Source organism: Heloderma suspectum, chromosome 3, assembly GCF_057233095.1.
Source record: "Heloderma suspectum isolate Gila_16-S chromosome 3, 16-S_ref, whole genome shotgun sequence".
Taxonomy (NCBI): domain Eukaryota; kingdom Metazoa; phylum Chordata; class Lepidosauria; order Squamata; family Helodermatidae; genus Heloderma; species Heloderma suspectum.
In genome coordinates, this window is record NC_139460.1 from 111,081,890 (window position 1) to 111,097,668 (window position 15,779).

Genomic DNA, 15,779 nt, shown 5'->3' on the forward strand with positions numbered 1-15,779 from the left:
ACACCTGCCCCGCTTTAACATCTACATGAAACTGCTGGATTAAGTCATTCAGAAGTTTGGGTTCTGGGAAAAAAAAAAGAAGTTTGGGTTCAGTAGGCACACACAGCTTTACCTCTCTTTTCCAACTTCTGATATCAAGTGGTAGAAACCCTGAGCAGGTGTCTGGGGACAGTTTTTGGATGGATGAGGGCAAACAAGCTGAAGCTTAATCCAGACAAAATGGAAGTGTTGTGGGTCAGAAAATCTGCTGATGTGGATGCTGTCCTGGGTGGGTTTGCACTTTCTCTAAATGGCTAAATATGCACCTTGAATGTATTCCCAGCATCAGCCCTCTCTATGGAGCTGCTGGTGTCATCAGTGGCCAGGAAGGGTTTTTTCACCAGCTTTGGTTCATCAACTGTTGCCTTATCTAAAGAAGCTAGATCTCGCCTCAACGACAGATGAAGTGATTAGATCCAGGCTGGTTTACTGTAATGCACGTATGTGGCACTACTGTGGGGAGACTTCAATTGGTGCAGAATGCAGCAACAAGAATGTTTGTGGGAGCTAAGCAATGTGATCACATTTCACAACACACATACGTCAACAGATCAGATAATACATCAATAGATTGAGTACCAATTCTATCTTTAAGGGGAATGGATTATCAAAAGCCTGTCAACATTTCCTGTGTATATTCCCACAGGGATCGTATTACATGTTTAACATTTTAATGTTGTTTTGTATGATCTTATTATGTTGTTTTATTGACTACTGTAAACTGCCTTGGGAGAATAATCTATTGTGAAATGGTTTTTTCAAAGTACTACTCCTACTTAAGTTCAAATTTATCTCCAACTCTACTAAATAGGAGCAAGGAAATGTTTAATCAGATTGAATTGTGTCTGTACGCAACCATTAGAGGAAAGCCAGCATGCATAAAGACTAGCAGTTTCAGACATAAATTACAGTACTGGAGGTTAGAAATACCATTTTCATTCCAGGAGGGGAATACTAGACTGTCATGGCTCCAAACTCCATCATCATCATCATCATCATCACCACCACCACCACCATCATTTCTATACCACCCCATAGCCAAAGCTCTCTGGGTGGTTTACAGAAGTTAAAACATTAAAATACAATATACAAAGTTTAAAAGCTATTTACATACAAGCACACAGACAATATACACAAACATATAACGAAAAACAACTATGAACTGTCAGTCATAACTAAAGACACATCCAATATCAATAACTCCTGCTACTCACACAAAGCAAAAAAAGCACCACTCTTATAGTTAAGGAGCATCAAATCACTTACCTTCAGAAAACAGCTTGTTACGAATGTTTCTCCTTGCTTTGGAAACAGGAGTTGAAGACAGACGCCTGGAAGAAGCAGCTTTTTTGGGGGGAGGTGTCAAATGATCTTTCAAGTGATCCCCATTTCTTGGTGTCCAGTTATAGCTTTTACTTTTTTGACAGCGAAAGGGAAATTCCTGGGGGCCCAGACCATCTTGTGTAAGGCAAAGTCTTTGGCAAGATGCTTCAGTAAAGTTACTTGGCAAAGGTGAAGAGGATGGGGTCTTTGCTGGGCCAACTGCGCTTTGAATGACTCTGTACTGGTAATTCCTGTAGGCCTCTTCTAAATATTCAGCTTCTCTCTCCAATTCTTTTATCCTAACCATTGTATTAGCTACAAATTCTAAATCAGAATCTGGTGAAGCACTGGATCTCAGGATGTGATGGTGATGACTGGGACTTGTGGCATTTCCCATTCCAATAATATTAGCCATAGGATGAGTTTTCAAGAAAGCACCATCTATATAAATATCATGAGGTACAGTCTTGTCACCAATCAAGTTAATGACAGAACGATCAACCACAGAGGGCTTAGGATTCCGATACACTTCATTCTCAAGTGCTAGATAGTTAAGAATTCCATACAGAGATAAAGAAAACAATTTAAGAGTTATTATCAATTTTGATTTCCTCATATGATTAGCATGCAAAATTAGACTATACATTTGAAAACTAGCCTTACTTCTACACACAAATGCAAATAGGTTTTCGTATAGCAAAGTACTCAGACTTATTTCAAGCCAGTGTGATCAAACAAGATCAGCAGAAAATATTAAAATTAAGCTGAAAGTATCACAGCCACAGAACAGAATTGGATCCAAAGGGCTGCATACAACAGCAGAAGACACTCCATTCGTGCAAGGGGATGGCCCTTCATTTTCATTGCTTCCCTCCTTCATTGTATCCCACATAGTTCCTGAGGATCCTTCAGAATCAGCTTTTCAAGAGGAGGGTTGCAGGGGGTTGGAACAGAAGGAAGGAACTGGAAAAATCCTATTCTGCTAGTAGTTGCCTATATTCCCTATGGAGCAATCCTAAATCTCTTAGTAGGAAGCCTATTATCAAGACCCAATGAAAACTAATTCAGAATGCTCAGCAGCAGGTTTTAATGGATTATGCCCTGAGCACAAAAGAAAAAAAAATAGAACAAAACATGCTAATAATCTGTAATATACCACCAACCATTTGCAGAAAGCTCTCATGTTTGCTAAATGCAGATCAAGTAAAACTACAGGCTTAGGTCCAAAGATCCACTTCTACAAGTTCATGAACATTACTTTTTGGCAGCCACAAGGAATTACAACTGGAGGGAGCAGAAGAACTGGTGTCTCCCCTCAATCCGATGTGTGTAAGAATTTTAAATTAAAATCAAATTCAGAAGTACACTGCAAACATTCTGCTTAATTTTGCTGGCTGACATTTGGAAACAGAAAAACAATCTTTGCACCCAATATGACATGAAGAGGAGGCCAATATAGTCCAAATGATTTCTCTACGTTTTAATTTGTTCAAAAGTTCTTGCACTTTATAGTAAATATATTTATATTTAAGAAACAAAATGTTACCAAGAAACAAAATGATCTATTAAGTACATAAAGGTTGAAATTTTTAATTTCATTCCTGTTCAGTTTTCAATAAATAGCACCTGAAATAATCTACATGTTTACTTAAAGAGTTTTTAATGGCATATGAGCATTCTTATGGCTGCAACTTGAAAGAACTTTCCTATTCATTTCAATTCCAGAGTCCAATCCTCCTGCTTCATGTGTGTTTCTGTGTATAAACCACTGAAATGTATGTTAAGCATACATGGATCATTGGATTGGATTGTAACACAAGATACACACTATATTAAACTGCATTTCAAATTTAGTAATTATATTCTCACATTTAATTTGGGCAGAATGCAAAGATTTATTTTTTTTCAAACCTTTTAGTTCTCTGCTGTGAAAAGAACAGCTTTTCAAGCAACACCATACTACTGTCAAATTCTGAAGTTTAAATATTATAAACATCTCTTGATAGGGTATGCTAGACTTAAATTAATCCACCCTAATAAAGTATACAAACAAATCGCCAAGTAACCAGAGAATACTGTGTCAAATTATGGCAATTTGAGAAATAAAGGTAGGCTAACACAAGATTTATAGGGGGTGGTCCTCAAAGCTGCAATAAAGGTAGCCGCAGTGGAGGGGAAAAACACAAGTAAATATTGTTCAGTTACTATATTTTTAACCTGGGTTCCGGTAGGTTTACTGTAATTATATTACTTTATACAATCCTTCCCCAATTTGGCACCCTCCAGATGTTTTGGACTACAACTCCCAGTATTCCTGATCACTGGGTGTGTTGGCTGGGGCTGATGGGAGTTCTAGTCCAAAATATTTGGAGGGCACCAGAGTGGAGAAGGCTGCTCTTCAAAGAAAATAAGTTTCATTTTTTCATTTATTTCAAATATTATATTTAATTTACATTCAATTCTATTACATATAGAATTATTACATTTCTATACCACCCAGTAGCCAACGCTCTCTGGGCAGTTTACAAAGTTCTGAAAACAGAAGCCCACATTTCTATTCAACTTACTCTATTTCAGTATTTCAAACAACACTGACAATTTATCTACAAGGCAGAGACAGAAAGGCATGAAGGTGGGAAGCTATGAAAATTGAAGTTGGATGGCCAGTAGTCAGGAAGAAACGGTGTAGTCATAAAAGGCATCTACTTCAAAACTACCCAAAGTTCTTCCTAGATTCTCGTGGTTTTGAATATTGTCTACATAGGATCAAGATTTTTCTTCATAATCAGAAATATTTTAAATGAAGTTTTCACAGTATCAGATACCACACTTCTGCAGAAAATTCATGAAAAACAAGTAGATATGCATATGTGTAATCCGTTTAATTATGGAAATGGATGCTTAAATAAGAATTCCATGAAGCTTGATCCTGGACAGAGTTAGGTTAAAAGGGGGGCTAAAAGAGGGGAATCTTCGAACCTGTTTGTGTTTGCTTCAGTTGTAACTTCAGGTCCTCCATTTGTGCATTCAACTTCCTTATAGTATTTTCACATTCTGACAGCTGGGACTTCAATTCTACACAATGATCAACCTAAAAAGATTTCAAAGAGAAAATGGCTTACGAATTCAAGAGTTCTTCATTTATGTAACAAGTACTCAATCTACATTTTCCAAAGGCATAGCCATGTTATGTCTAGTGCAACCAACACAACAAAAAGTCTTCTGGCACCTTAAAGACCAACACATTTGATCTACATTTAATAAATAAAAAGTTTAGGTAAAATAAACAACGATCCTAACCCAGAATTATGTAGTTGTGTGCTGTCTTCATACAAGTATATAGCTGCCCAACAGTCAATCAACACTGCTGATTTTTCAAGTGCCATGCCCCCACCTGGAGCTGCCCCAAAATGTTTTTATTGTTTCTAATTGAAAACAAAAATATTTGATGTTTGAAGATTCAAAGATGTTGTTGGTTACTCTATTTGCAAAAACAGGGGGCTACTGTGTATTCAAAACAAATGTTCCACCTTGTGTGATTGTGTGTTTTCTGGATCTGGGTGTTATGGTATTGTTAAACACACCTTCATTATGATGAATAACAAAAATTATACCCCCAAATGTATTGGAATTCAGATTGGGATCCAAATACACCCCAAATGAGACATGAGGGTTAATAATTCAGACTGAGCAAAATATTGTAGACAGATTTATGATAAATTATATTTCCTTATTTTTCACACTGGAAACTATTCTGAGTAAACGCTTCTTTGACAAAGGTCTATACAAAGATTAGTGTAAATCTACAAAACAGTGTAATGTACCTCATTTTGTAACTGTTTTTCCAAGAGCTGCTTATCAGTTTCAGACTCCTCATGTTCAAGCTTTCTAGCATGTTCTACTCTTTTCAACTCTGCTTGAAGGACCACACATTCAGATGATGGCCGACTTAGTTCTATAATTATAAATATAGAAGATTGTAAATTCTTTAGTAAAAAATCAAATATTGCTATGATATTTTAAGTCTGACATATGGTATTTAATAAACAGATATTCTGTAGAACATACAGCTGAACCCTGTGCTGGTAAAATTCAAACGGTATGTATGGCTCCTTAAAAGCCTCTGTTGGGGGCAGGCACTGAACGTCTCAGTATCAAGCAAGGATTAACAAAACATGGATCAGCTGCTGTAGGTGGTAAGAAATCTGGTTGCCATTTCCTGCATTTGGTACTTTGGGGGTAGCTGTTTGCAGGTTGCATTGTGTGTTGAAGCCTCAATGCACTGAAAAGGCTTAGTGCATTTGGCTCTGGATTACACTTTACTGATAAGTAATAACAAGAGATATTGTATTGTAATGGTTGATATTGCCTATTTGTCATGAATTTAAAATGTTATAACGTTAGGATTAGTGAACTGAATAATGTGGGTTGTTGAAAAGCATTTTTGTTGAAAAGCAGCATACAAATAAAGCTCCATGAAACAATCATAGAAAAAACTTTCATGCGGGCTACATGCAATTCAGCATGGGTATAGGAGACAATACAGCCTCTTAAACCAACTGAGAGGGACAGTCTCATGGAGAGGAGCAACAGGTGGAATGAAGGTAGGCCAGCAGCAGGCAACTTGTGACCCTCCAGATGTTTTGCCCTACAACTCCCATGATCCTTCACCATTGGCTATGCTGATGAAGAGTTGTAGACCAAAATATCTGGAGGGCCACAAGTTGCCCAATCCTGAGGTAGGAAGTTCCATTAGTAGCTCCATTTTGAAAAGCCTTAGGAGTCACTGGTCTGTGGTGTTGACCATCTTTGCCCTTTGGGGCATAAAAACACTCAATTATATCACATGAACATTGGCTGGTGCAATTTAGCTGTCGCGGATTATAAGAGCATATAAAAAAGCCAACTGAGGTCCATCGACATTCATTTTTAAATGACTGTTTAAATCATAGCCATTTCTACATAATCAGCAAAACACATATGCTATAGTCTTTGGCTAGCTGCCATAAATGTGTATCTTGCTCAATTAAAATACTTCAAAAGGAAGCCCACATTTACTGACAACAAATGAACAAGATTGCCTTAGGCCCAGGAGGTCTTGGATACACAAAAGCCAAAAATCCCCCAAAATCCTAATACCATAAGAACACCTTACCATTTATTAACTGGCTATCAAGAGTCCCACATTCTTATGTGACCTTCCAGCTAGCACCGAAACACACACATCAAGAGTCCTTCTATTCAGAAAAGGAGGGATAGTCACCCTCCCCTTTTGTTCACTTGGAAATTCACCTTTTACATGTCATCCTGATTTGGAGTTTTTTGAGACTATAAGTCAGCCTTTCCCAATCTGGTTTCCCCAGATGTTTTGGACTTCAGCTCCCATCAGCCTCAGCCTAAATTCTATGCAATTTCAAGAGCCGTTCTGCTGGCAGACACTCTGACTGAATTTCAAGACTCTTGGCTTGGTGCCTATTCTTGCACCTCTGTACCTTTGAACTTGTTCTTCAAGCATTCTTCATTTGGGAAGTGCCTGCTGAAATCAATGCCCACAGCGCTTTCTCTCTCCTTTGAAGGTCCTGGCCCAGATGCACCTTCAGATTTCTGTACACTTTTGGAACGTGGTCCAGTTTCACCTTCACTCTGGAATTTTATCTTGGTGCTGAAGACCTGTGCTTCCCTTATCTTTGGCACGCTTCTCAACAGACTAGGATCAATAAACACTCCCACTTCCTTATTCACAATCTTTCTTCCTTCTTTCTCATGTCAGCTTTCAACATCTCTCACTCCTTCCCCCAACTAAACATGGACACATCACAGAACAGTGAAGAAGCCTTTGATTTGCTGCTGCCTCATCTCTACCTCCCCTCCAGGACCTTGCAATTTACGTTTTATTTTACTCTATCAATAAACACCTTTTTCTGGAAAAGCTCTGATTTTGTCTCTGCTACTCCCTTACTTATCTTTGTAAGATACCTTACAAAGGCTTTCTGCCACCCAGACAGTTCCTAATGCTGTGCTCCTGTGTATTTGGCAAAATGTGCTAGATTCTGGATCAGTTCTAATGGACTTACAGCAGCCAGGCCTCCACTGGAATACAGCTAGGACCGCAAAGTGAAGAGGCTCCTCTACCAAAAGTAGTTCCCCCCAAGAAATGTGTGTTCCAGAAGAGTTTAATCCCCGAACACAGAAATGAAAGCTGCAGGCATGTATAAAGATACATGTCTTGAGGAACCATAGCAACAATTTATGGTTTCTGGCTGTCAAACTGCATTCTCTCTGCATTAGGAGTGGGCAACTTGTGGCCCAAGGGCTGCATGTGGCCCCCTCCACAAAAAATGGCACTCTGTAGCAGCTACAGACCACTAAAAGGAACAAATTTAACTTGATTGCAAGCTAACTTGATCCCTTTTAGTGCTGCTGGGTACCATACCACTGAATTTTGGTGGCAAACCGATTTTTTTAAATTAATTTTCACCCTCCCAGTGTGGCCCATGGAGGTAGGGTCTGAAGGGCGTGTGTGTGAAAATGGGCCCTGAATCTCCCGCAGTTGCACACCCCTGCTTTACATGAAGCGACTTTGATATCTATGACTTTGGTAAACTTAGGCCTGCAGCGTTTATAACATGAGGCAATAGCAGCAACACCTTTAGATATATGATGACTCTAGCTCCAATCCTGCAACAGTAGGTGATCACTAATGGCACAAATGTAATATTGGGGAAGCCTCGTTCCAGTGGCAATAGCCTTGCAGCACCTGAAATCCTATTTTCTTAATTCATTTATTAAACAAGTATGTTTCTCCCTTCAGCACATCCCAGAGAAGGAAAAAATGAAATGATTCTTAAAGTAGCTTAAAATGCAATAGGAGCTGCCATTTTTTGAAGGACTATATGTGGTAAAATTGTTGTGTTCACTCTTTCTCAAACTTTTAAAAAAGTTCTGTGATGTCACTGCCACTACCAAATAGGTACCAGTGACAGTTCCACAAAAACACACACATCTCTCTCGTAACAATGCTAGTTGGCACTTCAAGGAGGTGGTTTTGGACTTAGCTATTACCTCCTGAAGCACTATTAAAAGCCTGAAATTCACAAAGATAAAAGGAAACAAATATGTATATCAGACACCTATTCTCTTGTGTATAATATGGAAACAGAATGTGTTTTAGAGATGTAGCACTTCTATCAAATGCTAACACATCTCTAAAACATTATCTGTGTCAATCCTTGCTGATAAAATCCCTAAAAGAATTTTAGATTCATACTTACTGTCTCTGAGCTGTAAATTTTCATTGTGCGCTTCCTCCAATTGTTGTTTAAGTAGCTTATTCTGCACTTGGAACTCCATTTTCTCCTCTTTTAGTGTGGAATAATCTGAGGCTTCTTTCAGTTTTTCTGTTAACAACTGATTCTGCTTGCTTAATAATAACACTTGAGCCTTGACCGAATCTATTTCCAGCTGGAAATAGATAGCAAGAAATGAGGTTATTAGACCTTTGAGATAATACATTTGTACTCAAAAGGGATTAAGTTTATTCCTCTAAATTGTGAAGGAAGTGGAATACATTGCTAAAACATATGTATTTTAATTTCAATTACCTCAAGGTCTTTTGCACGTGATACAGCTTGTTTGAATTCTTGCTTTTTTGAATTAAGAGAAATGGTCTCTTCACGCAAAAGCATAGCTTTCTCTGATTTAGAAACAGGAAAAGTTTTATATTACATATATTTTGAACAAGTGCACAGAAGTTAAATGTTTTTTTTAACAGGTTAAAAACACATAGGTTACCTTTATGTTTTTTCTCATCTTCGGTAATTTTCTTGGTTCTAGCTATGTATTCTTCCTTTAGTTCAAGCTGATACCTAGGAATAAAAATTACGAAGTGCTGTCAACTGATTAAAGACTTTAAAAATGCCATCCTAAAGATACCTATTGAAAAATAAGTCTCATTGATTCCAGTTAGGCTTACTTCCAGAAAAATACATGTAAGATTGCAGCCTCAATTTATTAACTATCTGACTTAACAGTTCAATCAGTGTAAATCAATCAATGCAAACAAATCTATCAACGTCTCCATAAAAGAACGCTTTTAAAGATAAAAGGACAGAGTTTCTCTTAAGTGCAACAACTTACAACATATAAATGCAACAGCTCATCCTTATTAAAAATGTTTTTATCCGGTATATTTTTTTCTATTGCAGTAGTATATCAGATCCAAAATGGCTTTTCAAATGAGTTTATCCCATAAGTGTGGGATGTTTAGATCTAACAGATGTATGGACAATTATTTCACTGTCATCGTCAACTTCCTGTGGCTCTTATTGCTAAAGGGAGAGCCATAGTAACTGCATCCTCAATGACAAATTGTGCTCTAACTTTGGATACAAACCAGAAGAAGAATCCATCTTTAAAGCTACAGTCCTATCTTTTAATAAGCTGATAGTCACCTGGCAGAATCTTTGTGTTTTTTCTGGTGCCAGCTGAAGACTCAGTCAGCCCTTTCAAATAAGTCACGTAGTCTAGGCCTCTTAGTTTTAAAATATGTGTTTTAATGCTGGGTTGCTTTGAGTTTTGTTTTCTGGTGCTGTATTTAGGTTGTGTTTGATTTTATGGTTTCAGGTCTTAATAAACTGTTTTCAAATGTATTTATTCTAAGACGCCCAGAGAATTCTATGTTATGGAGTAGCATACAAATGGCATAAATAAATACCCATTGAACTCAATGAAATTTACATGAGTAAGCATGCTTAGTCACCACTTCAGTTTCTTTTTCATCAAATTTGGTACAGGGAGAAGGGAGTCAATGTGTTTTGTTTACCCTGGACAGCAGCGTGTCCCTTTAATCACAATACCGCTGGCGGGTTTAAAAATCTGAATCTGTAAGAAATAGCACCCTCTCCCCTGCAAGGCCCCAGGTCATTACCAAAGGATGAATAAGAAACATCAATAGGCTTGGATATTACATTACTCTTCTCTTGCCCACAGCTGCAGCCCAAGAGTTCCAAAAGCCCTAATTTCAACCCACCTGTCCCCTATCACACAGACACCTGCCTAGCATATAAAAATACTCCATAAAAATGCTACTTCTTCTTGATGTATTGTATTTGTCATTTTTCTGTACAGTATTTGTCACTTTTCTTTACAATTGGACTGCATATCTATGTGTGTGTTACACATCCTCTGAAGGATACCAGCAAATAAATTACTTTAGGAGTTCATTCTTTAGCTTCTGGTCATACACCTCCTCAATATTCTTCACAGCTACCTCCCGACAATGCAGCATATCTTCAACGGTTTTATTTTTTGATTCTTGAAGCTTTTGAGCTCTGGAGAAACAAAGGCAAATACCAAGTAAACAATCATTATAGGACAAATCTGGATAACAGAAGCACTAGAAGTAGAGAACATTATTCATAAAAGTGGGACCTTCAAGATCACGTTGCAGTCTACCCCTACCTCCTAGGAGTACTGTTGTTCAAGGTTCCAGCCAGCCTCAAACAAGAACCTTGCAGTGCTATTCAGGGTGGGGGATGGGCAGTAAAAAGGATAGCTCCCCAGCCCCCAAACCATTCCCTGCTGTGCTAATATTGCACCAGAGGTCAGATCTGAGGCTGGCTGGCAGTACCAAACCTGAGCCTTTTATTGCCACATAGAGGTGGTAGCAAATCAGGAGAGTGGGAAAGATAAAATGTGTCCTTTTCTCTTTCCAGCCATCTGGAATGTCCCCCTAAAACACTACATGGCACACATCCTGCCCCAACTCTAATTGCCCCCTCTTTCATACTCATTATAAGCGGTTAGTGGCTTGAGCAGGCTGGTTTGCATTCGCCTCCTCCATTTTTTCCCTAAAAGAACACCCCAACATTCTAGGTCTCAACTGCTCTCAATTACAGACTCATGCAGTCTGCCAAATATCTAGTTCCTTTAGACCCTTTTTGTCTCATCCCCAGCGCAGGTGAAAGCTGCCTGCAGAAATACAAGATTTTAGCACAGCTGTGATTGGGCAGTAGTGTTTCCCCACTCCAAACAAAAGGAAGCAGCAAAGACAATAGTTCCTGTCTTTGGTACTCACTGTGAATCTGGAAGTCCCCAGACAATGAGAGACGTTACTCAAAAATATTCTTACCTCCACAACCTCACGCCTGGAAGTTCAGAGTCCTTATCAGGCCATCTTAGACACTTTTAAAAAGGTGTCTTTTAATTTTCAAGCACCTGTGTACTTAAGGGAGTCCCCCAAATATGTAGAAACCACTCAGTTTTGGCCAATACTATTTTGTTTCCAGACTGATAAGCACTTGTCCATCTGAGTTCACTATTAGAAGGAATGAGTGTGACCTGCAACAAAACGTTGCAGTGTCGACCACCCCTCTTCTGAGTTCCAGCCATGCCCTCTTCCAGAATACTTCATTCTATCCCCCATCCTATAGTCAGTGAGCACATTCAGTTCTCATCCAACTGTTTTGTTTTTCCCCTGCTCAAGTTTTCTTGTACTTTTACATACCTTGGGGTTCCCCCGAGCCTGCTGCTACCTGTTTCTTATGTGTGGATCGTGCTGCTTTGGCTACATATGGATCCACATTCAGAGAATTGAGATTATATCTATATATGAAAATGATTTGTTGTACCTATATCTTGTTTTTTCTTTGGGAGGCTTAAACCAGCTCATGACAACACAATTTTGTTTAACATCTATAATTTAACAACTTCATGTACCCCTAGACCATTCTCTGGCTTCACATTTTTCATAATTAATATTACAATCATATTACCCAAACTCAAATGATCCCACTGAGCATAGGCCTACTGCCCACATCAGCATTCCCCCAAATCACATGGAGCAAGGGTAATAGTAAGACCAGTCATTAGCTACTAAAAATACCCCTTCCCATCCAAACCCTTCCACCCAGATATTGCTTGCCAAAACCACTTTACCAGCATCAACACTCTTTCCAGTCACTAGGCCCCTTCAAGTTCCCAGCTTCCCATCATAGCCGCCTTCCCTCATGGCACTGATCTCCCATAAACCCATTCTCTCACATGTCAAAGCAACTACACCCCTATCTTGGCAACTTACAACTTTCTTTTCAATGGCCCCTAACACCAATTCTACATCCTCCCACTCTGGCTGCAAATGCTGGCAAATTACAAGTTCCACATTGCTTGACACCTGTGCTGCTCATTCATTCACTCATAAAGCATCTTTGCCTCACTCTTATACCACAGAAGGCTTCCAGAGTGCCTTACAAAGGTTAATAAGAGAGTCCCTGCATTCAGGCTTATAATTTAAAAACCATAACACAAAAGAAAAGGGGACTGGGGTGGAGGGGCAGGAAAAAAAGCAAGCTCAGGCACTAGTTCTTAGTTACAAGGTTATTTCTGTCCTTTCTGGTAGGCAATGGTAAAGTAAGCTCCTGAAGCTAGTCCTTTTCCAGCCAATGTATGGGGCCAGGTAGGTCTCCCCATTGTGGTGATATCCTTCCTGAAAATAAGAGGGTGCAGCCTCCCAGTAGCCCTTGGTTCTCTGGCTGATGGATAAGGCCTGAGTCTGCAGTCCCAGGGCACCTTATTTAAATGGGGGGAGAGGTGCACAGCAGAAAGGAGACTTACTGATGTTGAAGCATGCCACAGAATCAGTAGTAGGTCAGCTCCTTTGCCCTACCAAATGCATTGCTTCCTAGCCCTGAAAATAATTGGGGTGGTTTGTGGTAAAAATGCTTTGGGCCTCATAAGGCCATTAAGCCTTATGTCTGACAACCTACTACTGGGGATAAACTACTGATTCAGGAAATCTTGACTGAACCTTGCGTAAGAATTCATTACTTCAGACAGCAAATGATGAAGGCAAAGGAATTAAAAGGGAATGCAGCTTATTCCTCTATTTCAAAGGATCACCAGCTCCCTCTTCTGGGTAATCAGTAGGTTTTTCTTCTATTATTATATTGCAGAAAAAAGGGAAGGAAAATTTCAACTGACAAATAGAAATTAATAAATTATGGATAACTGAAAGACCAGCAATAACAGTGCTTAAATATAATAAAATGAAACCCCCACATTCTGTCGTATATACAACAGAACGAATAGCAAAACAATATTAACATGCACTGCTGTCAGCATCTATATGGCTGAGATATTACTCAGTGATTGAAAATGTTATGCCTTCAAGGTAAGAAACATCAAAATCTCCCTAAGCAGGGAATGACCCTGCTGCCAGAAGTCAGGTAACATAGCTCCTATAGTGTATCGTAACATTTACAGAGTAACAGGCCCTCTTGAGCACCATTTTCTTGGTAGAAAAATGGTGTACAAATCAATGAAATCAATAAATAAAACAGTTGGGAGGGGGAGAGATTCCATGGTGAAGAAATTGTCGCTTCCTAAGCTCTGCCAGTTCATGCTGGCCAGGATAGAAGGTGAGAATTTTCCATTCCTCTCTCCCCACTTCTATTTTTTTCCCCTCCCACTGACATTAATGGGGTGGGTGGGAGCGGGGAAGATATAAGCATGTCAGCTCGAGCTGGTGTACCTTTTCAGCCTTTCTGGGAGCGTTTGGGGAATGAGAGGTCTTTGGTTCCAGCATATACAAAGCCTCCCCTAGTACGCCCCCACCCTGGCACACTTCATTTACCACCATACCACCAGCAGAGGATCAAGGGTAATTCAGCAATAGTGGCAGAGCTTTCCACCACAGCACCAGGGAGGCCTCCACAAACAGACTTCCCTCTCTGCCAATGGAGAGGAACATCAGCATCCAGCAGCTACTGAAATAAAAGTAAATGCAGTATCATACTGCATTTAGAAGATTGAAAGAGGGAAGTTTTTCCAAACCAAATAATTACATGAATGTTTAGCAACTCACTGTTCAAAAGCTTCTGTGCTCTGCTTTAATTCTACCTCTCGGTTCCTTATTGTTTCAATATCTTTCAGCAGACTTTGTCTTTGCAGATAAATTTCCTTTGCATCAATCTATTAGAAAACCAATTTGAATAACATTCAAAAAGTAGCAACAGCAGCAAATTCCATATGAATTTCAGAAAGTCAGGCAGTGTTTGCAACTACTTTATTTTACACAATTATATACCAATCCATATCTAACAAGATTCCTGAGAAACAAGGAAAGAAGAAAAATACAGAATAAAAATATTTAAAGTCACATTATGCCAATAAAACTGGCTGGTCCATCAGGGAAGGCTTGTTTAAATAAAAATGTCTTCAGAAGGTGCTGAAAAAAGAACGTCAGTGCTTGCTTGACACTGACAGGCAAGGAATTCCACAGAGGCAGCCAGTATACTGAATGATCAAACTCCAAGTGGACTCAAAACAGACCATAGCTCCATGCAGAACAACCAAGATGCTTAGATGCTTGAACTTCCCACTTCCTGTAAAGTTCACATTTATCAATCAGTTTGTTGATAAATCTAGTTACCACTAAAAGATATGGCAGTAAACAACTTTGGCAAAACAGAGTTATAAGAACTGTTCCAGAAATTTTAAGAAACCAACAAACAATATTGACCTCTACTAAAAAAAAAAAGAGAGAGAAAAAGAGCAGGGCATGGAGAATGTCTTTCCACTTTTTCAAATACAGCATTCTGCACACTTTCTTACTCGGTTCAGCTAAATATTGGATGTTACATTTTTCTCAGCACAAGGTGCAGTTCAGGAGCAAACACACAGCTTCACCACAATGGGAATGGTACAGAAATAATTAAGGGAGAAGTGATCATGAGACCAAATAGATTTTTTTTTTTTTTTTTTGTAAATACATGTCCGTGGAATGTCTGACTCCCAAGCAATACTTAACTGTGTGGTAGTGGAGGAGCACCATGAAAAGCCAGTTACTGGCTCAGGTTGTACAATTTGTGGGCAAAATACATACAGTCACTTCCAATACATTTCAAGTATGGCTCTTAATATTTATTTTCTGTTGTATTTTTGTGATTTTAATTTTGTGAACTGCCCAGACAGCTTCAGCTATTGGGCGGTATAAAAATTAAATACTAGACAATCCACCCAACCCCTGCATCAAAGAATACTGCAAGCCATTTGCATTCTATTTAGTTCCAAGTTTTTAAAATTACCTCTTGTTGTTTCTGAAGTCTCTCAATAGCATTTCTTTCTCGAGAGTTCAGAGCTTCTGACTTAGCTTGGTGAGCTTTTTCAAACTCTCTACGAAGCTCTGAAATTTCTTTCTGGGACTGGGCTCTCTCATCCATTTTAATTTTGGCCATTTCAACCTCTCTGAAGTGTTGTAACTGTTACATTTAAAACAAAACTGTAAATTTCAAGGTTGTCAAGTCAAGAGATTAGATCACACCCAAATGGCTACTGCTAGTCAATAGCAAGTCCCCCAGAGTAATAATGTGGGAAAGTAAACAAATCTGTTCTCCGACTACAGGCCTAAGATTTTTCTCATT

At 38.9% G+C, this 15,779-nt stretch overlaps 1 protein-coding gene across 5 annotated transcripts in view; it reads right to left on the reverse strand.

Annotated features, from left to right (window-relative positions):
* The window catches only part of OFD1 (OFD1 centriole and centriolar satellite protein), a 46,065-nt gene that overhangs the window by 16,145 nt on the left and 14,141 nt on the right, over window positions 1–15,779 (reverse strand). For 4 of the 5 annotated variants that reach the window (XR_014789184.1, XM_084844166.1, XM_084844165.1 and 1 more), the window contains exons 8-16: window positions 15,444–15,617; window positions 14,222–14,328; window positions 10,572–10,691; window positions 9,154–9,227; window positions 8,964–9,055; window positions 8,634–8,823; window positions 5,187–5,317; window positions 4,342–4,453; window positions 1,306–1,905 (exon numbers count right to left, since the gene is read on the reverse strand). Coding sequence is in view for 4 of the 5 variants with exons in the window: in XM_084844166.1 (XP_084700292.1) it covers window positions 1,306–1,905; window positions 4,342–4,453; window positions 5,187–5,317; window positions 8,634–8,823; window positions 8,964–9,055; window positions 9,154–9,227; window positions 10,572–10,691; window positions 14,222–14,328; window positions 15,444–15,617 (1,600 nt within the window). In the remaining variant the exon portion in view is untranslated. The remainder of the gene's footprint in view (window positions 1–1,305; window positions 1,906–4,341; window positions 4,454–5,186; window positions 5,318–8,633; window positions 8,824–8,963; window positions 9,056–9,153; window positions 9,228–10,571; window positions 10,692–14,221; window positions 14,329–15,443; window positions 15,618–15,779) is intronic. The other variant, XM_084844167.1, reaches the window with a different exon arrangement.